This window comes from Actinia tenebrosa, unplaced genomic scaffold, assembly GCF_029948245.1.
Source record: "Actinia tenebrosa isolate PJP-AT-01 unplaced genomic scaffold, QUT_ActTen_1.0 PGA_scaffold10__47_contigs__length_13832649, whole genome shotgun sequence".
NCBI classification, from domain to species: domain Eukaryota; kingdom Metazoa; phylum Cnidaria; class Anthozoa; order Actiniaria; family Actiniidae; genus Actinia; species Actinia tenebrosa.
This window is the reverse complement of record NW_028292570.1, coordinates 1,097,567-1,119,341: the sequence shown is the minus strand read 5'-3', so window position 1 is coordinate 1,119,341 and position 21,775 is coordinate 1,097,567. Positions and strand designations below refer to the sequence as shown.

General features: G+C 36.6%; 3 protein-coding genes, 1 long non-coding RNA gene and 1 other non-coding gene across 6 annotated transcripts in view; 4 read left to right on the top strand and 1 right to left on the bottom strand.

Annotated features, from left to right (window-relative positions):
- LOC116287129 (harmonin) overlaps positions 1-9,380 on the top strand; it is a 45,663-nt gene extending 36,283 nt beyond the window's left edge. Inside the window, exon 21 of the mRNA XM_089026439.1 lies at positions 8,292-9,380. Within this exon, the coding sequence (XP_088882565.1) occupies positions 8,292-8,307 (16 nt within the window). The 3' untranslated portion in view covers positions 8,308-9,380. The remainder of the gene's footprint in view (positions 1-8,291) is intronic.
- LOC116299780 (E3 ubiquitin-protein ligase TRIM45) lies at positions 1,006-6,026 on the top strand. The gene is made up of 4 exons (XM_031708494.2): positions 1,006-2,270; positions 3,450-4,092; positions 4,343-5,098; positions 5,261-6,026. The coding sequence occupies exons 1-4, from the start codon at positions 1,644-1,646 to the stop codon at positions 5,503-5,505; spliced, it is 2,271 nt and encodes a 756-aa protein (XP_031564354.1). The 5' UTR covers positions 1,006-1,643; the 3' UTR covers positions 5,506-6,026.
- LOC116299783 (stabilizer of axonemal microtubules 3) lies at positions 6,583-14,912 on the bottom strand. The gene is made up of 7 exons (XM_031708498.2): positions 14,609-14,912; positions 14,002-14,193; positions 10,742-10,903; positions 10,165-10,295; positions 8,615-8,824; positions 8,301-8,407; positions 6,583-7,066 (listed from the first exon to the last, which is right to left on the bottom strand). The coding sequence occupies exons 1-7, from the start codon at positions 14,702-14,704 to the stop codon at positions 6,978-6,980; spliced, it is 987 nt and encodes a 328-aa protein (XP_031564358.1). The 5' UTR covers positions 14,705-14,912; the 3' UTR covers positions 6,583-6,977.
- On the top strand, positions 14,142-20,541 carry LOC116299784 (uncharacterized). Of its 2 annotated transcripts, none has more exons than XR_004197514.2 (3): positions 14,142-14,205; positions 18,559-19,143; positions 20,069-20,541. It is a non-coding gene; the product is annotated as an uncharacterized LOC116299784 (long non-coding RNA). The 2 variants fall into 2 exon arrangements; XR_016119121.1 differs by lacking the exon at positions 14,142-14,205 and adding an exon at positions 16,571-17,718.
- LOC116299791 (U6 spliceosomal RNA) lies at positions 15,603-15,709 on the top strand. Its single transcript, XR_004197518.1, has one exon. It is a non-coding gene; the product is annotated as a U6 spliceosomal RNA (small nuclear RNA).
- Positions 20,542-21,775: the final 1,234 nt, after the last annotated feature.

Here is a 21,775-nt window from a genome sequence, read left to right as displayed (position 1 = left end):
GATGATCATTAGTGATGTTGATGATGATGATGATGATATTCATAATAATGATGGTATGGATGCAGATGATGAAAGTGGTGTTGATCAGATATGATGATGATGACTGCATGTAATAAGAGAATTAACAACTGCATACACATATATATATTACAAGAAAATGCATGTCAAAACGTACATGACATACAGTATCATATTCCAAACATACACGCAACACAAACCTTCTATTTATTTTTTTCCCTATTTACACATATGGACCGATACTGATAAATATCTAAATATCTAATAATAATAATCAGTTTTGAGAAACCATGCTACAGAATGAAAAACCTTTCTATAGATACCATGAACAGAAACTAGTTGAAATAAGGACATGATGATGTTTAGATTAAAACCTAATTTAAACATGAACCTTGACTACGATTTTAGAAATGTAATGACTTGCTTGTCCGATTATTTCCTCTTTTTGTTTGTTCGTTGTTCCTTCCTTCCTTCCTTTCTTTCTTCCTTTCTTTCTTTCTTTCTCCCTTTCTTTCTTTCTTTCTTTCTTCCTTTCTTCCTTCCTTCCTTCCTTCCTTCCTTTGTTTTATTTCTTTCCTTTCCTTTCATTTTCCTTTCTATTTCTTTCCTTTCTTTCTTTCTTTTCTTTTTTTCTTCTCTTCCAATTAGATAAGTTAAGTAGGCAACATTGTCGAATAGCATATATTACCAGTTCATCAGCTGGTATATTTCAAAACCAGCCATTCGAGGTTGCTGTTCCATACACCCTTGTGTTCATTTATTTTCATTCTAATATATATTTTGTTTATAAATACTTTCGAAGATAAATTACAATATAACAGGTTCTTATGGCTTCTGATGAGAAAAAAATAATTGCACTGCATAGAATAACAAATTGTAGAATGGAAGAATCGATTTGCATTCCTGTGAGAGGAATAAATGAGGGTGAAACAATAACAGGTGGTACGACGGGTGGCAAGATATGTAAAAGCTTTTGTGCGTTCACTGGTTTGTTGTTGTCTGTGGGAGATTTCTTACTCGTTAAACTTCATTAATTACATCGTAATTGGGCGTATCTTGCAAAAAAATCGCTACTACAAAGAACAATTCGACAGATCGCTTTGCTTTTTTCCAGATTGAATGCGCTGGATGATTGAAATCATCTTAAAAAACAAAAAAGCTGTTATACTCGTTATACTGACTTTCCAAGTAAGTGAGAAGACTCGAACGACATCTTCATGATGTAGACAGTGCTTGCAGCCAACCATAGCAAGAGTGTAATTTTGAGGCGACAGATCATTTTCCCTTGATTGACATACAACAGACAAGCAGAAACTAGTGCCAAATAGGTTTTTGGATAATATTGACAGTGGAGAGCAAACTTATTGAATTTGAATGCACAGCTTGGAACATCGTCAACATTGTTTTTAGTTGTTGAATACTACACATGATGAGTGTTAGTTGTTCCCCATGACATCTGGCAGAAAAGCTTTTGCTTTTTGCAGTTTACTCCGTGGAATGGTTAAGTGAGAATGTAAAATCTTCAGGAAGACCATAACTTCTTAGCAAGTTATAGTCATAATTACGTATCAAGGAGATTACCAGGTTTCATAGGCTACCAACAAGCGTGTGGCTTCTAAAAACAAATGCGCAAAGCTTATCAAGAAAAAATGGCTTCTGTTGAAGTAGATAAATTGTCGGAGCACCTTCTCAAGTGTCCCATCTGCCTAGAAACATACAGAACCCCAAAAGTATTGCCTTGTCTCCATACATTTTGTCTTCACTGCTTAAAGGAACTCTACAATCCCGAAGAAAGCGCAATAGTATGTCCAACATGTCGATGTGAAGTGTCAATCCCTAAGGAAGGTGTCACAGCCTTGTCTTCTAATTTCTTCATCAACAATATGTTGGATTTTCTCTACGTTGCTCAAAGCAGCTCCAAACCTGTTTTCTGCACAAATTGCGAGGACAGGAACGCGGCGACTTCTCGTTGCATCGAATGTATGGAGTTTCTTTGTCAGCAATGCGTAGCTGCTCATTATCGTACCAAGCTCACTAAAGACCATGAGGTTCTTGCACTGGAAGAACTACATGGACAAGAAGTCCATGAAAAGATGCATCGACCATTACTTTGCAGCTTTCATGATAAAGACGTGCTGAAATATTTCTGTGAGACGTGTGATGAGCCCGTTTGCAGGGAGTGTCTGATTATCGATCATAGAGAACATCGTTATGGCTACTTGAAGGACGTTGACAAGAAGCATCGCTCAGAGGTAATTTTCTCAAATTTTGTGCCATTTATTGGATTAACCACATCCTTTGCACTAGTTTCGCTACGTTTGACTTCCCATTTTCTAAGTTTTTTTCTAAAACGTTATTTTGTTGGTGTGTCTTGAGCATTTTCCGATTGTAAATTGAAAAATGTACCTATCTGCTCTGCCTAGTAAATTTGTTTACAACATAAAGTCGAGCTGGGTAGATTAGTGATGCAAGGACCGAAAGTTTGCACTACTGTTATCGTTGTCCGCAGCTATAAAAAAGAACATTGCAAACAAAAGACCAGTTCTTGAACAAGCTTTCGAAAAAATATTTATTTATTTTTAGTCAGTTTCTATTTTCAAACAACTGTCGTTTCGCTGCGGTTTTTTTTTTCTACAGTGGAACCTTTATAATACGGACACCAAAGAACCAGAAAAAAGCGTCCATAATGTAGAGGCGTCCTTTCTATAGAGGTTGGGTATATATGAAGCAAAGAATGTATGGCGATTTTGCCGGGACCGAGATAAATATCTGTCCGTAATATAGTGAGGTGTCCGTAAAGAGAGGTTCCCTATACTTTATTGGATGCGCTTCGAAAGAGACTTCCACTAGCTGTTCAAATCAGTGAACCGTTCGGGAAAGATGTACTGCAGTGATCCGTGAAACAAGGGTGAATTCGGATGAATTAATATTGTATTGCATGACATGTTCATAACCGCAGTACAAGCTGTAAAGATTGACCACCGGTAACATCTTTTCACTCTTACGGTGCTTACGATTCAAACGTATATTCAATGAAAATTATTTAAGATATTGGTTTGGGTTGGTTTTCGCTGGATTGCGGTTCAAGGATGTATCTTATTCCCGAAGGGGTGAGATCTTTTCCTTACTGTTCTGCAGGAAATCTTAGAAAATATTATTGGATTATTATATACGATTGAGCCACTTTTTGAGACAAGTTTGTGGCAAGTGTGTATATCTTTGGCACCAGGTTGAATGACCAAGCCATTTAAGAAACGTAGCATTGGTATTCAAGGAAAGTGAGACGAAAATGTTTTCATATATAAAAAGATTTTTAGAGCAATATAGAACCTTTTTTAAGGACGGCTTATTTTTTCCATTTCCCCTGGTTCCTCCCTCGTGATGTGCACATAAATACAGCCATATGTTTAAATATGTTTTGCTCTATTCAGGTTGGTGTTCTAGTAATGAATACCAAAAAGAAGTTGGGTCCACTAAAGGAAGCCATCGATTCAGTCAAAGACATGCGCAAGAGAGCAGACTGCAAAGCCGAGGAAATCCGACAAGAGATCATGCGAACAACTAAAAAATGCTTAGAAGTTGTCAAAGAACGTGAGGAAGAACTACTTACCCAGGTAAACAATGTACATAAAATGAAGGCCAAGACGCTTGATATCCAAGGCGAGGAACTTGAAATGATGCTTGGAAACTTGACCAGTGGTATAGACTTTACTGAGAACGCCCTAAAACACGGTAATGAAGCGGAGGTCATGTTAGTACGAAAGCAGATGACTTCAAGGCTGCAAGATTTAAACCAAGTGAAGCTAGAGTATGAACCTTTAGAAGATGAAATCATTGATTATTCTTTGAATCCCGATGAATTTCGAATTGCCATCGAGAAGATGGGTACTGTTAAGATGTACCATTCGTACCCAAGGTTCTGTTATGCTACAGGGGTTGGAGTTCAGCGAGCAAAGATAGGATTAGAAGCTGTGTTCATGGTAACAGCCAAGGACAGGATGAACGAGATATTCAGTGGTGGCGGTGAGCCTGTTAAGGTTGTCGTTAAGCCACCAGAAGGAACCCAGTATGAAGGTAAGTTGTGATCAAGGGTGGCGTTAGCGGTAGGGCACTTGCCTCGAGCTCCTACCTTTGGGGTTTTGATCGGGTTTTCATTCTAGACTGTGCCCCAAGGGTGCTCAAAGGTGGCGTTAGCAGTAGGGAACTCGCCTGAGGTTGGCCAAGGTTGGGGTTGGGTCACTTCTGTGCATGGTATTGTGCTAAAATTTAGTCTGGAAATGTTTTTGAGAAGCCTTCCTTTATGACCTTCTTCTTTTTATTGCAGGTAGCGTTATTGACAACCAAGACGGTACCTACACGGTATCCTACCAACCCAGTGAACGAGGAACTCACACTGTTTATGTAACGATCAGAAACAGAAACATAGGCGGTAGTCCGTTCTCCGTCAACGTCACCGGCAGAATGGACTACGGTAAACTAGGCAAGACGATGAGGACATTCGGCACTGAAGGCACTGGGGGTGGGGAATTCAATATGCCTTGGGCAATTGCCATTGATAACCACAACAGCTGTTTTATCATCACAGACTGTAATAACCATCGTGTTCAAGTCTTTGACTTTGAAGGGACCTTTATGTTTAAGTTTGGCACTGAAGGTTCTGACAGAGGCCAGTTTAAGAACCCAAAAGGAGTGGCAAGGTTTCCAAATGGACAAATAGTTGTCGCTGACTTCAATAATCACCGTGTTCAAGTTTTCAACGAAGATGGTCGATTCTTACGAAAATTTGGTTTCTATGGAGCTGAAGAACCAGGCTCTATGAATCATCCGTGCGGTGTTGCATGCACAACTGGGGGAATGATAATAGTTTCAGAACAGGACAATCACCGGGTTCAGATGTTTGACGCCAACGGTGAACTCGTTCGAAAATTCGGTTGTCAAGGGTTTAGTAAAGGGCAGTTCATCTACCCCCATCATGTGTGCGTTAACCAGCGTGGCAGGATCGCTGTGGCTGATTGTGTGAACGACAGAGTCCAGATATTTGATCTTGAAGGAGCTTACTCCTTTAGTTTTGGCAAAGAAGGTAAGTTGTTTCGTCACACGCTTTTCGCATAACTTTTTTTGTTTTATCAACCAATCACAAAAAGTTATTATTTGGATTTACCAAAACTCTTTTTTTCCACCCCAACAGCATCCTTAGATGAAAATGGTGTTTAATAGTCGTCTCTTTCTTTAATCCATGCAGGAACACAAAATGGTTTGTTTGATGGACCTGAAGGCGTGACGTTCGATGACGAAGACAATATTATTGTCTGTGATTATCACAACCATCGCGTTCAGATCTTCACCACTGATGGAGTGTTTGTGTCTTCATTTGGTCAATTCGGTGATGAAGAGGGCAACTTTAGGAACCCATGTGGGATCGCTGTGACGAATGATGGAAACGTCATAGTTGTAGACAGCGGAAATAACAGAGTACAGATCTTCTAAAATGGCTCAGTTTAACTGAAAATGCAATTAATATTCCAAGAAAGGATGACAAAAATAAAACTGACTTTTCTTTCTTTCGGGATATTTGCTCAATGCATATGGTGCTATAGCCCGAAAAAAACCCATAGCACAATTGCAAAATCATGCAGACAATCCAGTACGGAATCCAATGTAGATCATGTTTTATTCGATATTTATTTTGTTACCATATAGTTGGGCGATTAAGTTAGGTGATTACCAGACTGCATATTAGAATTGAAACTTCAATCAACCTTTTGTTGTTGGAAACTTTCGTCAACCGTTGTATCCCACCTCGTCCCCTAATACCATTTTTTACTATACATCCCTTTCTTGATATTTCTGGTAAATCTCTTTAACTTGTAACATCTTTTTTTAAACAAAATGCATTATAAAGCAAAAAGCCAGAGTCGTCGAGTATGATTGGAGTTTATTGGTGTTTTTATTGCCATCTCTTCATATTTCCTTTGATTAAAATAACGCATACAGAATTGTGCAATATACTTCTTTATAATTGTTGTGATGTAACGTCAGATTGAGAAATCTTGCTCTCTTTCCCCCAAAACACTGTTAAAGTCGATCCCAATTAGAAATTAAAGGTCGCGTGACCGTAGTACACTCATTTCTCACCTCTGGGGTCTCGGGTTCAATTCTTGACTTGGCATCACATACAGGTGGAGTTTGTTAGTTCTTTTCCTTTCATCCCACCGCAGCAACTATCCCCTGCTAGTAGAGTCTACTTTCCTTTGGTAGTGAGGGGGGGGGGGGGGGGAAGGAGAGAATCTGGTCGTAGGGAACAAAACCCGACAGGCTTAACTCCAAGTCAATCTGTAAGTTAGCCATGTACGGACTTTGACCAAAGGCAAAGTCCTGGCCACGCCCCTAAACCCATGCCAGATTTTGTTTCAGGGTTCGGTCTACGGGTTAGCCATGTCCTAACTTTGATCAGCCCAGAGGTTGTTTCAGGGTATCAATAAATTTGATGTTTCCCTGTTTAACATTTATCATTAGGACATTGCGAGAATACCATTAAGCCTTGCAACAAAAAATGTTCATCACTTTCGATAATGATGATACTTTATTCAAAAAACAATTACGGATGATTACATCAGTGAAGTAGAAAGATCAATTTCGAGTGAATAACGAAACTAAGTATATGTTTCTATCATGAAAAAATACTGTCATGCAAGTTTTGATTTCCAATAAAATGGGAATCTCTAATGAATTAATTTTTTAATTTTTTTTATTTATTTTGCTCATCTTTTTTATGTCAAGCTGTGGTATCTAGTATTTGATACCAATTGATTAATGCAAGACAAGCCGCAATTACTTTGCACCTAAATATAAAATATATTGCATACCATTATTTCATAAAAAGCGTGTTGTTAATTTAAATACGTTTCTGAGATTCCTGTGTTATGTTGAACAAATTTTTGACAACCAGAACCGGAAATCTAGACATTGACAGTCTCGCCACTTCCGTAATATTGGTATTCAGTTGAGTGGATCTTGGGAACCATGAACGTTAGATCCTGTGTTGGTGCTGTCAATCAATTAGTTGAATATATGAGTTAAATATCAATATTGGCATTAGCATCAACATTAAAGTCATAACCATCATCATCATTGACATTATCAGCATCATCACCAAAATCAACAACACCACCGTCATCACCACAACCACCATCATCACCATCATAACCATCATTATTGTCAGCAAGATCAAAATTACCATTATTATCAAGAACATCACAACAATCACACAATCATCATGATCATTATAATCAGCATCATCACCACCATCACCAACATGACATCACAACCTCCATCATTATCAACACTCATGTATAATTAGCATCATCACCACTATCATGATTTCACAACTACCATCATCATCAACACTATCATGTATTATCAGCATCATCACCACCATCATGACATCCCCACCACCATCATCATCAACATGCTATCAAGTATTATCAGCATCATCATTATGACATCACAACCACCATCATCATCAACACTCATGCATAATCAGCATCATCACCATCATCATATATGACTCAATCAAATAGACCTTACAGAATTTATAATACTCAAAGGAATGTCAGAAGCCCGGGGGGGGGGGGGGTACTCCCGTATATGGACTATACGGGGATAATCCGCTCATGAACAGGGTATGGTTTTTCGAGCTTATTGTCATAAACAGGGTATGCAATTTCACTCAAGTTCCAAGTTCTTCCTGAGTTTCCTGTCATATTCAGGGTTTCTACTTTTGTATTGACCGAAACTGGTTATTATGCATGGTCTTAAAAAAACGATACGCGAGATGACATGATAATTGAAACAGGAACTCAGTGCAATAAATTATATCTTTTGTCATAAACAGGGTCTACGAATTCGAATTTTTTTGTCATCAACAGGGTACCCCTTTCAGAATCTCAGCAGAACACCCCTACCCAAATTCTGGCGGAGCCAGAAAAAAATCTGTAGTAGCCAATTATTAGTTGTATACTGTATACATACTATACTTTTTACCTTCGGCAAAATGTTTTCTTTCTTTTTTTGAGTAGTATGAGAATACACATAAATTGAGTATTGTGTCTTCTCATGTACAACTTTTAAACAAAGAAAAAATACTCTAGGAATAAATGTGCTTTGGAATGGGCTAACTCTATGCCCAAGTAAAAGAGGTCTAGTGAATACCATTATTTATATTGGCATGGTTATTTCTAGAAAAACTGACAGCTTGTTGTATTTTTCCCCAGTGAGTATACCTTCTAATGGTGAATGCCAAGGCTTTGGAACATCACAAGTGAAGAGCTCCCATTGTTTGCGATCTGGAGGTTTTGTGTAGGATTCTTTCTGAAGTGGTATCATTCCCCTACAAGTGAAAAAGCAAATGAATTTAGCACGCTATGGTTCCTGTATCTACAGTATTTCAGCACAGCACTAAAGAATTCATATCAGGGGTGGATGCAGGATAAATATTTCAATTATAAACAATATTAAATTGAAATTTGAGCAAAAAAAATTACGTCCCAAACCCCCTCCCCACCCCTGCATCTGCCTCTGAGTTTATTTTACTTACTTGTGTTGCACAGGTAGCAATGATTTGGGTAGCCTTGGGATTGTCGTAGGCTCCCTAAAAATTAGTTCATCTCTCATGGGACCTTCTTGTCTGGGTACTGAGTTGGGCGGCAAAGGATTATGCTTGGATCCATGACCCCAAACTTTGGGGTACCCTTCACATTCCCAATAGGTAGCATACTCCTTCTTTGGGTATCTGCTTAGTTCATGTCTGCAATTCAAAGATATTTGAAATTAGAATCAAATAAAACTCCCACGACTATTAAATAATTTGATGTGAATGACTAAAAAGGGGATAGTATTGTATGAAGGGGGTGGGGGGAGCAGTACAATATTGTCAGAGAAACATGCACCAGGAGAAGATAATCATACAATTTGTCATTGTGAATAAATATGGTTTTTATAGTATAGTAGATGTCATTTTGTTTTCATGACATTTCAGAAAATATTGAAATTTTTCAAGGGCACATGCAAACCTATGGTGTATCATAGAAATGCCTTGATTGACGCCCACCAAAACCTTACTTAGCTAGTTTGTTGAGATGACAAATATTGTAAGATTTTGCATGTGTGATTGGGGAGCACTTGTAATAATAGGACAGCAGATTTCAGCAGATATTATCATAGTGAAAAATACTTGTGTAATCTACAGCTGTTAGTCTGTGTTTATGATGCCCTGTGGGCATGATTGTACAATTTTGACACAAGCAGTACACAGCCAGCTGCACATGCATTGAGCGGTTGCATAATTAAATGAATGCTATGTACTTATTGACTCAGTGGCTCGAAATGATGGCATACAGACCAAGCGCAGTGAGGTCTGTTCAAATGAATGAGAGCCAAATATTTTCCAGTATGGCCCGACCTAACTAAGTCAATAAGCATTTTATGATATGACCCTCACGGAAAAAAAAAAAATTAAAAGAAAGTGGCAGGTTTTGAGCAGGGCCGTACGGATTCGTACGGCCCTGCTCACACCATTTTCCTGAAGGTTTTTTTTTAAGAGCGCACGCACGGGCAAATACGGGTCATATGATAATAATGATTATTTACTGGTAATCGCGATCGTGACTTCTTATAGTTGTAGCCCCTATTTCATTTCATAGTAATATTAGAAAGAAAACTACTACTAAAAAACCCAGTCATTCCAGCTGTTAGGTATAGCCACTAATCATGCGAACACCTGGAACTGCCCAGCTATACATAATGCACATTATAAACTCTCCATTTTAATTTTTACAGTGCAACGTGCAAAAGTATTACCATATTATATTAAAGCATTTGCATACTTCTACACACAGGTATTCCTATACATGTTTTACCAAATGAGAAGTAAAACCTAGGCCTCATTTGGCAACAAAAAGCCAGTGCATTGAAGTATAACAATGCAAAAAAAAAAGTATGACAATGCATTACATGTCCCACTTTTTTGCATTGCACTATTAGTAGTACTATAAAACGCCTAATAATATTTTGGACTTCTGATAAATGTTAATGCTTACACCATGTGAACTGAAATAAATATTTATCAAAAATTGAGGTTCAACTTACTTTGTAAATGCTCTATGATCTTTCTGTGTAGTTGTAAGATATGGATCTGCATGATACGTTAGAATGCCTCTGTTTCTTGGGTAGAAATTCTGGCCAGCAATGCTCCTATTGATGGTTGATGGCACTAAACTCTATAAGAATTGATAAAAGTAGATTAATATAATAAAGGTTTATAAAACCTTCAATGATATGCTGTACAGTCATGTTTGTGCACAATAGAGGCTTTGCAGCATCACTTGTATTGCTGGTGCCTATAATCCAGCTTGGACTGCCTGTGGTTAGAAGCCATACCAATAAAATTTCTTTGCTCTTTGGAATTGAATTCTTTCTCATGTAAAACAATTGAATGTATTCTTCCTGCCATAACATGGCTGCCATCACATGATGGTCTAAAGCCTCTATGTTAGATTATCGTAAAAAAATGCAGGTAATAAGTTTACAGTAAATATACAAAGTGATCAAAATCAATCTTATTTCTATTCAACTGGGGTCAATGATATTAAGTTGTGATAATCTAGTACTCAATAAATTAACTGCCTGGCGAATATTAATTTTATTTAAAAAAATTCAATATTACCTTGCTGTTTCCTTCCCTATGATGATCTGACAGATTGAATGGCTGTATTCCAGCATTGAACTTGGTGTCCAGATTGACACCCGGTCTCCCTGTGTACTCCGCTTTCATCTCACTGCATTGAAAACCCATTGTTAAAGGCCGTCTCCATGGCTTTACCTTCAACTTAAATTATGAAAAAAACATTTATTACTGCTGTTTTTGATATTCTGCGAACTTCAATCATTTCACTGGCTTGTTGTTGTGAAATAGACCTATAGCTACCTTTGTATGTTAATTGCGCATTTCAAATCATGTGATGCTATTAACCTGATATCGATGTTATCTAGGGAAATGTATCTTTCAAATATTTCATATCCAAATGAATATGAATAAATAAATTTCTGGAAGATAAAGCAATAATTATCTAGAGAAAATCATGTAAACAATATCACATGATTTGAAACAGGCAATTTACATACAAAGGAAATTATATCTATAATTGGTTTTTCACTGCCGCCAGTTGAAAATATAAAAGGTACCGACTGATTATTTTTGATTGACAGTGTAGCAACAACAACAACAACAAAAAAACAGATTTCAGTGTGCAGCTTGAAACTACCAAGTTTGCAAAAAATTGAAAACCCTAGTAAGCTAAAAAATAGTATGACAGGGTAATATAACAGCTATCATAGTAGACTTACATGTAATACCTTCTTATTTATATGACGAGTCAGAAAAGTTATTCCAGCAATTTTCAGTGTTTTGTGATTAACTTAGTTTACAGTTCTGTATCTCAATAAGATGCTAAAGGAATTGTAGAATTTGCTGTTGCAACAAAATATGGTTTGAGTGAAGACCAACAAAGTGTTTCCATGAAGGACTCAGCCATATTAAAGTAAAATGGGATGGACTGGATTTGAAGGAGCTCTTTTTTAATGCTGGCCCAGGGTTGAAAAAATAAATATAAGCACTACCTCTTCCAAGTTTCCATTCAGGAAATGCAAATGAGGTGCAAATGTATGTTATATATACAGCCCATCTCTTTTTATATATTAAGAAGTTCAAAATTGTGTGACCCACTCCCTAATTTCATCCCCTTTCCAAAATATAATAATAATAATATAATATAATATGATCTATATAGCGCCTATACAAGTCGGCTCTAAGCGCTGTAAAATATATATAAATTATAATTCAAAAGCTAGTTTAAACAAATGAGTCTTAAGGTCTTTCTTAAAAGTTTTTAGACATGAAGTGTTTCTAAGAGGAGACGGTAGTGAATTCCATAGAACAGGAGCAGACACAGAAAAACAACGATAACCATAAGATTTAAGATTGTACGGACAAGTAACGAGAAGCAGTTCCTTGGATGAGCGGAGAGTTCTTTTAGGTTTATACACAGTTATGAGATCAGACAAGTAGACAGGAGCCAGACCATGAAGTGCTTTGAAAGTGAGGAGTAGAATCTTGAAATTGATGCGATGTTTCACAGGAAGCCAATGCAGAGAACAAAGGACAGGAGTGATGTGATTATACTTCTTGGAGAGAGTTACAAGACGAGCAGCAGAGTTCAAAACATATTGTAATTTATCAATTTGAGCATTAGGTAAACCATATAGAAGAGAATTACAATTATCAAGCCTGGATGTCACAAAAGCATGGACAAGTCTTTCAGTAGTATGGACGGAGATAAATTTACGAATACGAGCAATGTTACGCAAATGATAGAACGACGTCTTACAGATATTATTAACATGAGGAACCATTGACATCACAGAATCAAAGATTACGCCAATATTTCTTTCATTACAGGATGGTTTGATAACCTGATCGCCAAAGTGTAGAAGAGGAGTAGACAGATGAGGATTATACTTCGAGGACAAGATAAGGAGTTTAGTTTTTTCTTTGTTAAGTTTAAGTTTATTTTCAGTCATCCAGTCATTTATTTCACAGAGACAGGCTTCAATTCTTTTTATAGTTAAGTCAGTAGAAATATCATCATTGCAACTGAAAGGCATAAATAATTGGGTGTCATCAGCAAAGAAATGGAAGGACATTTTGTGACGACGGAGAATATCAGCTAGTGGTGACGTGTACAACAAGTAGAGAAGCGGACCAAGGACCGAACCTTGGGGTACACCACAATTTATATCAACAATTTTAGAGAACGAACCATGAACAGAAACATACTGCAAACGATTACAGAGATATGACTTAAACCATTTAAGAGCTGTTCCACAAATTCCAAACTTTGAATACATACGATCAAGAAGAATAGTGTGATCAACAGTGTCAAAAGCTGCAGATAGATCCAGAAGAACCATAGCAACACCAGAACGATTATCAATTTCTTTAAGGATGTCATTATGGACACGAGTCAGGGCAGTTTCACAGCTATGAAGTTGTTTATAAGCAGACTGAAGAGGTTCATGCATGTTGTTAGATGACAAATAAGCACAAAGTTGATCAGCAACAACTTTTCCAATAATTTTAGAGACAGTCTTAAGATTTGATACAGGACGGTAATTAACGAGTTTTTCATAATTTGTTTGAAATGCCTTGAATGACAGCCATCAATTGAAGAGGACTTTGTCCCTGATATCAATGATTCTTGCATCAGATAGTAGAGTAGCAAATATACTAATGATCGTAGAGAATACATCATATGTAAACTCGTGGTTTTACTATACATGTTTCAGCAATACAATTGCCATCTTCAGAAGTGCAATCAAGAAAAGAGAAAATCTGAGTCTATATATATATGTGCATATACCGTATTTATTCGTTTAGACGCCAACCCCGAATAGACACCCCCCTCAAATAAATGCCGCACCTGGGACTAAAAATATTAATAGTCGCCGCCCCTGAATAATTTATTAGAGGAAATAATAATTAATAATAAATGATAAAGGAAAAGTTAATGATATTTCAAGCTTAAACCAGCAAGGGAAATTTATTATAGTGACTGTACTATTTTGCTCTTGCGTTAAGTCTCATTTAATAAAGTGATTTTTGAATAAACGCTGCCCCCGAATAAAACGACACCCCTAAATAAATGCCGCAGCTGGACCCTGAGAAATTAAATAAACACTGCAGCGTCTAAATGAGTAAATACAGTATATAAAATATTGCATTATATGCATTAAAAATTATTACTATATAGGGACCTCAAAGTCCAACATGGTCATGAGGTCTAATTCTATAATTACTTTTTTATAGTATTTCAGTTGTCTTATAAAGTTGAAAATATTTACGGTAGAAAGCCATATGAAAATAGATACCTTTGCAATGTTGTCCTCAACATATTTAACATTCCAGGATCCAGGAGCCTTTTTGTACAGGGGCTTCTGGCTCAGTATCCCTCCTGGGGCCTTGTAGTCATGGGTTATTCCTGTGGTTGTCTTAAAGTACTCATCTTTTGGAACAAAGTCATCATTCATCAATGGAGGTGGGTAGACCTTACCAATAGTTCTCTGAAAACCAAGGTAAGAGAGATTATTGCGTGTTAATTAAGAGCTTGATATCATTTTTATTCACGAGTTTCCATGCGAGGCCATACAAGAACCATTGCCTGCCCTCTTGAAAGGTGAAAGTTCATTTAGATTTGATTATCAAGGATTTGAGTGTGTTCATGTGATTAAAAAACAGTCCTGAGGCAAAAATCTGTCATTTTTGGTGTTCTTATTTCGTTCAACATTTCGAAATATCCGAAGACAGATATTTAATAAGTTCAGGAATGCTAAGTAAATAAAGGAGTTAGAAACGAAATATCATAAATAATATCATTCTAATAGAAAGGAAAATTATCTAGATCCAGTAATTTATAAATAAAGGAGTCCAAGAAGTAAAAATAAGTAGTTAAATACGACAATTTTACGAGGAACTTACACTGAAGCCAGAAGGAGGAAAAGGATGTGTTGGTCGAACATGATGAGCAATTCCTGTCGACGTTAAGTGCAAATCATTCCTTGATTCTGTCGCCATCTCTTTGCTTGAGCTAGCAATCCTTCTCCGGAGTTTTCGGAGAGTTTGTGTGAGCTTATTTCCTGATTTTAAGATCAAGAATTCAGCTGATATTTTTCAATCAAGTCCACATGGAATTTCAACGCACTGTAAACAAACCACGCTGGCGGGAGAAACAATTGTTGCTATGACAGTCGAAAGGCTTTCTGCCTTCTGTTGCTACGGAAGCAAAAACCGCTTTCACCGCTGACCAACGGGAGAAAAAATGTTTCTAATGTTTTATTTTTGTTTCTTTTTTTGATATAAAAGTGGTTAATAAATAATAAAAAACATAGTTCGAATAGAATTCTGCTTTCGACTTTCTGCTTTCAACTTCGTAAAGACGAACAGAAATCGTGTGGAAAGATTTAGTACTTTTGTCACGCTTTTTATTTACCCTGGTCTAAAATAGCAAAAATAACCATTAAACTCGATTTTGACCAGTACCTCAATTTCTTTATCTGCTTCTTTCTCTTAAGCCAGAAAACTATGAATAATTGTTTCCTAATGTATGTTAAAAAATAGTTTCGTGACCACATGTGTTTCATATCATGCTCAGCTTCCCACACATCAGTTGAGAGGTTGAGAAGTTGACAGCTTCAAATAAATTTATTCCTTGAATACGTTATTTCGACGTTTTAACAAGAAAAAAAACCCTTTTGGGTCGTAATATAATCGTGGATGACGGAAGTTCACCACCACATGTCGGTCAAGAGCAAACTCATCAATCAATCATACACCGTCATCAACAACCTTCGCGTGACGTCATGCGTTCACTGAGCATGCGTAATGTTCCTATTGTTTAATTCTACTTGAATCCCACATGTATAAATGAGATTCTGTTTCCTCATACAAATACAGTGACAGATACATAGTAATTGTGCTTGCTCCGGCAGCACATATACTAAAATTGGAACGATACAGAGAAGATTAGCATGGCCCCTGCGCAAGGATGACACGCAAATTCGTGAAGCGTTCCAAATTTTTTCTCAAATTTTTATATCTAACGACTTTTTTCTCTTCTTTTTTGACTTAAAAACGGCATAAAATTGATTAAAAGTTTCCTCCTTAAAACTTTGTGGTAAGAAAATCATAATTGAAAGGTTATTTATGAGGATTTCATTATTTCGTTTTTAAATATTGTAAACTGAAAGTTTATGGAGAGAAAAATCAAAATTTAACTTTTCTGAGCCCGCGAAAAAGACCATTTAAGTGTCACGAAAGTGAAGTCTAGACTTGTCTTCGTTTACAAACTGCGTCTGCCCAACTCACTCACCCGACTATTCGGCTTCTAATGATTTGTAAAACTCCATATCTCCAAACAAAAAAGAAGGCAAAAATGGGTTGATAAAAATTTTAATAGTTAAGAGCGACTGTCTGTAAAAATCAAACATACGGCGGAAAGGCTCAAATTTTCGAATTCGCTCTACTTTTGGATTTTAGTAGTGCATGATGAAGGAAGAAACGCTGTGTGGTTAGTTTTGAAAAATACTTTTTTGTTTTCGAGAAATAGGGAAAAATCGGTTTGAGCTCCAGGGACGATTTTCGCTGCCAAAAGATGGCTGAAAATTGCTTACTTTCGCTTGGTCCGTGTATCAAAACTATTAATCCAAATAGCCTTCTAATACTTTCTGCCAAAAGTACAACTCTTATTTGCTCAATTAAGAGTAGTTTCATAAAAATCGAACAACTCAGAATTATTTTACACAATAAAAAGCAATGGGCACTGAGTTACAATGCTGGTCAGTGCATCTCGAAAACTGCGAGTTTCCCTATGTGCCATCCTTCCAAATCTTATGAAATTATAGTCAACAACTATTGGGAAACTACTCTTTTGAAAAATGTATTTTTTATTTTGGGGAAATAATTGTGCGCTTTTTGCGAGAGCTTTTATTTTGACTCATTAAATATGCAGAAATCATTGTTTGGCGATTGCGTGACTAAAGACTTCTCGAAATAAATTCCCTTGAAACATCATTGTTTTTCAAATCTAGTCTATACAAATAAAAGAAAACATTAACATACTAACCTTCAACACGAAAAGGTCTTTTCCGTTGCTCCATTCATCGGAGTTATCAAGAAATTAGAATTGGCAACCGTGGCGTTGGCTTGTTTTATGCAACCGATTTCCGAAAATACCATCTATCAGTAACTTGTCAGATTTCAATAAGAAATATACAGAACAGTATAAGGCCAGGGATCCACCTTTGGCTATTTCTTCCAAGAACTACTAGTCAGTAGCGCGTTGATAAATTGGTCTGTAATATTTAACAGATCGATCGGCAATTGTTTGCGAGTAACTGTCGTCATAAACTTATACCGAGACAGCATTCCAGCGTGCAGATCGTGTTGTGGGACCATAGTGCACCGACCACTGTTTTTTAACGAAGGAGAAAGAAAGAAAACAGGAATTTCTCTTGCAACAAGCTGGCTTCTTAAAGAGAAATCTAGTGCAGGAACTAATCACAGGAAACAAAATTATTTAATGAAATATATCAAAACGGAGCAGTATGGCATAGTAGTTCGCACAGGTGCCCCTAGCCGACTCCACCATAATCTATTGAGAGAACCACTTTTAAAATTGCTCACAAAGGGCTTTTAATGTTAAAATGGCATAATAATGCATATCTCGACTCTTTTTCTTGCCAAGGATAATACATAAAATTCCAAGACCACTAGGGTATGGACAGAACCGGAAGAAACTACGGTACGCTCTTTTCTCGCGCCAACTGTAACAACTAAACAACTTGCCAGTAAAGCTAGAATAACCTACTGGACTCTGTAGGAATCGAATTTAGTATACTATTCTGTATATTTCTTATTGAAATCTGACTAGTTGTTTGTAAAGAAACACGAACTGTGCATGTCGACTGGTACTGATAGATGGTATTTTCGGAAATCGGTTGCATAAAACAAGCCAACGCCACGGTTGCCAATTCTAATTTCTTGATAACTCCGATGAATGGAGCAACGGAAAAGACCTTTTCGTGTTGAAGGTTAGTATGTTAATGTTTTCTTTTATTTGTATAGACTAGATTTGAAAAACAATGATGTTTCAAGGGAATTTATTTCGAGAAGTCTTTAGTCACGCAATCGCCAAACAATGATTTCTGCATATTTAATGAGTCAAAATAAAAGCTCTCGCAAAAAGCGCACAATTATTTCCCCAAAATAAAAAATACATTTTTCAAAAGAGTAGTTTCCCAATAGTTGTTGACTATAATTTCATAAGATTTGGAAGGATGGCACATAGGGAAACTCGCAGTTTTCGAGATGCACTGACCAGCATTGTAACTCAGTGCCCATTGCTTTTTATTGTGTAAAATAATTCTGAGTTGTTCGATTTTTATGAAACTACTCTTAATTGAGCAAATAAGAGTTGTACTTTTGGCAGAAAGTATTAGAAGGCTATTTGGATTAATAGTTTTGATACACGGACCAAGCGAAAGTAAGCAATTTTCAGCCATCTTTTGGCAGCGAAAATCGTCCCTGGAGCTCAAACCGATTTTTCCCTATTTCTCGAAAACAAAAAAGTATTTTTCAAAACTAACCACACAGCGTTTCTTCCTTCATCATGCACTACTAAAATCCAAAAGTAGAGCGAATTCGAAAATTTGAGCCTTTCCACATATTTCTGATTTTGTTTGATTTTTACAGACAGTCGTATCCTGAATTAGTTCGAAATTCGATGAGCAACTAAAGCTAAAGCTAAACTAAAGCTATTTACGGTGATCGAGTTTGAGTTGAAGCTACGTAAAACTAAAAACGTTATAAGCTTTGCGAAAAAATTTTTTTAAGATCTATCGATCTATATTGTCTTTTTGTTCACGGGGCAGCTTGTGACGCAAGTCGATTCAGTGGAATTCAATTTTGGAACTCAACAGAGAAGATTGCGCCCCTTCGAAGGGTGAGCTTCGAGGTAGCAGGAGCCAATCACAACCGGTAAATTCCACCAATCAGCACCGGTAAAATACAATGCTCTCAACGGGCCAATCACCACCGGTAAGATCAAAAGGTCCGACCAATCAGCACCGGTAAAATAACAATAAAGCGTTGTCACGGAATCCAAGCAACTCTTGTCCTTGAGTGATACTGTATTTATTTCAAAGTTTTCGGCTTGATCGAAGAAAAACTAAACTTGTTTGCTCTTAAAAAAGCGTAAATTGAGTGATATCGTCTCAGCTTTTATCATTTTAGAGTAGACCAATCAACCAAAACGACATCTGGAGCTACTATGGAGAATTTTTATGTCGAAGGAACGGTATTCGAAGGTTCGACTTCATTCTTTATGAGTTTTATATTTCTTGCTTGCTGTATTGTGCTTTTTTCTCTTTGTTTGTGATCTTTCAGGTAAAATGGCCCGAATGCCAAAGATTTCAACGATTCTTAGACGGGACTTTGATACAGAAAAGGCTCGAGAGGTGAGTACCAAGAGCAAGAAAGTCAAGAAACCAACAGATAAATGGGATAAATGTCAGCCTCCATTTGTCAGCCTTTCTTCGTTACTTCGTTAGAAAAAAATTCTATCCGTATTAGCGTTCAAATACAAAGCCATTAAGCAGTATTAAAAGCGTATAGTTCATTATTCTGCATGAAGAGAATAGTTCAGTGGTAAAATATTTTCATATGATTTGATTGATGCATGTTATTGTAGATTTCAAGGTTTATAGAATATTGTCTTAATCAAGGGTTTTAAAGTTATTGCAAATTTGTTTTCTCATATTAATCAGTCCTTAAATTTACAAATGATGACAAATATTAAAACTCAAATGTCTCCTATGAGATCACATCATTTACATATTATTGAAAGAATAAACCATGATATCTACAAGATGCTTCACTCAAATCCTCACTATGATTTCTGTTTCTCAAATTTTTAGTCTGACTCAAGATTAAGTTATATAAGATTAATTCTCAAAAAAATTAATCTACAAATTGAATAAGTCAGATCAGGATTATTGATGACGTTACTATATCTTCAATTTTTTTTAATCAGCGACACCCCCCTTGCCAATTACTGGATCCATCCACCCCTGATACATGCAAATAGAATGTTTCACTATTGTTCCCCAAGTTTGACTTGTACCAGGAAGCCTATTGTCCCTATGCAAAAATCATTTGTATAATTTTCATAAATCAAATGAGGAATTATTTTGCTACCAACTGAAAAATCAGTAGTGAATAAGGTAAATGTGCAGTGTAGTTTTAAAGCCAGAAGGTAAATATCTGTAGTCTGAGTTATATAAGCAATTTAAATGTGCCAAAAACATGAAAGCAAGGCAACCAAGGGCTTAGTTTGCCTTCCCATACAAATCCTTCTAATTTTGAAATGATGTTATTTTTCAGGTATTTCTGCTAGAACACTGAAATTTTGCTCATCTACTAATGTGAGCTATGATGACTTCAGCACTGCAATAAAATTTCTATTAGAAATGTCTATGGCTTTTTGCATAGGGTCTAGTTATGCTGTTTTTCTACTTTAATTTTTGAATGTGAATTGAATTGAATTTATGTAAATCACAAACAGCCAAACTATATATCTATCAGTACAGAGTGTTTTCACTCACGTGAGAAGGCAGCCATGAACAATAGAAACTTTCTGCACAGTATTTGAATAAAAATAGAGTTCAATTCCCGGAGGATAGAAAATGTATGTGGACCCCACGTGAAAACGCTCTATACATGTACAGTGTGTCTTTATTTGGAGCCAATTCAACTTCTCTTTATTTCCTAGAATTATAGAATCAATAATATAACAATGAATTTTGATTGTAGCTGAGCAACACAATGAGGCTTTTTATTAAAAAAACCTAACCACTTCTCTGATAATGTATTTTTATATGCCTGCCGCCTGTCATCTAAAAATAAAAAAATACCTCATCCTTCAGTGATTTCTTCATTGATTTCTTTCCCACCCTGTTTCCTAGATAATGACCAGTTTCTAATAATCTTTCCATTTATGAGGGTCTGACAGCTGAGTTGACGGCCTTCCCCAAAAGGGATTATGGGTCAACTATTTTTGGTAGTACAGTGTAAATTTCTGAGTTTCAGAGTTTCACTTATAACATTTATGATAAAATAAAAGAATAAAAAAAATCATATTTCATGGATTCTTTTGGTAGAATCATTGGAAATGCTAATCAAAATATGATTGAAAACCCAGCTGGGAGGGGGAGGGGTAATGGATTTGCTGGCTAGCCCATACAAAAAATCTGACCCTCTATGTTGTTGCATAAAAATGTCATTCTCTTGTATTCCATTCTTTTTATTGTAAAAGTTCTATGCTACTTGGATATAATCTCCCCTCTCCAGCCTGAATTTTAATGACCTTGCCCCTTCAAATCACACGACCAGTCTTCTTACAGACAGGATGTGGACAGAGAAATTTATTAACAGTAACAATCCACAGGCAAAGTCAGGATCTGTCACCTGTCAAGAGGGGAACACTTCTTATAAGTTGTGGCTGAGGGCGATCACACCACAGTTTGTTGATCCTTGCAGCACAATAAAAAATACATGAAATGTAATTTTTTAAATCTGGATTAGCATTTATTACATTGACTCTGAGGTTAACATAAAAAAGAAATGGCCATCCACTTCGGATTCTTCGAAACTTGGGTAACACTGAGGGACTAAATCTCGCAAAAAGAAAAGATAAAAGACAAGCAATTACACGATATCCTGCTTCTTCCAACTGCTCTTCTACTGATTAACAAATTATAGATTCCAAGGGTTTCTATGATGATCTATGCAAGAAAGAGTTCATAAGGTTTTCAAAAATCGTGTGGTTTTTTAGAACTTTTTTATTCTAGAGCATTGTCAATTTTACCGGTTGTGATTGGTGGAATTTACTGGTTGTGATTGGTCGCTGCTACATCGAAGATTGCACCCCTTCGAAGGGTTGGGTCCAAGCGAATCTTCGAGGTAGCAGGAGCCAATCACAACCGGTAAATTTCACCAATCACCACCGGTAAAATGCAATGCCCTCAGCTCAACGGGCACCGGTAAAATCAAAAGGTCGGAACAATCAGCACCGGTAAATTCTAAAATCCC

Excerpts from the sequence above, each read along its gene's own strand:
- LOC116299780 (XM_031708494.2), top strand. The coding sequence starts at position 1,644 with ATGCGCAAAGCTTATCAAGAAAAAATGGCTTCTGTTGAAGTAGATAAA. Across the intron at positions 4,093-4,342 it reads AGAAGGAACCCAGTATGAAG|GTAGCGTTATTGACAACCAA; the intron begins GTAAGTTGTGAT and ends TTTTTATTGCAG. Across the intron at positions 5,099-5,260 it reads CTTTAGTTTTGGCAAAGAAG|GAACACAAAATGGTTTGTTT; the intron begins GTAAGTTGTTTC and ends TAATCCATGCAG.
- LOC116299783 (XM_031708498.2), bottom strand. The coding sequence starts at position 14,704 with ATGGCGACAGAATCAAGGAATGATTTGCACTTAACGTCGACAGGAATT. Across the intron at positions 8,825-10,164 it reads GATCATAGAGCATTTACAAA|ACATGAACTAAGCAGATACC; the intron begins GTAAGTTGAACC and ends TTTGAATTGCAG. Across the intron at positions 8,408-8,614 it reads TTGCTACCTGTGCAACACAA|GGGAATGATACCACTTCAGA; the intron begins GTAAGTAAAATA and ends TTTCACTTGTAG.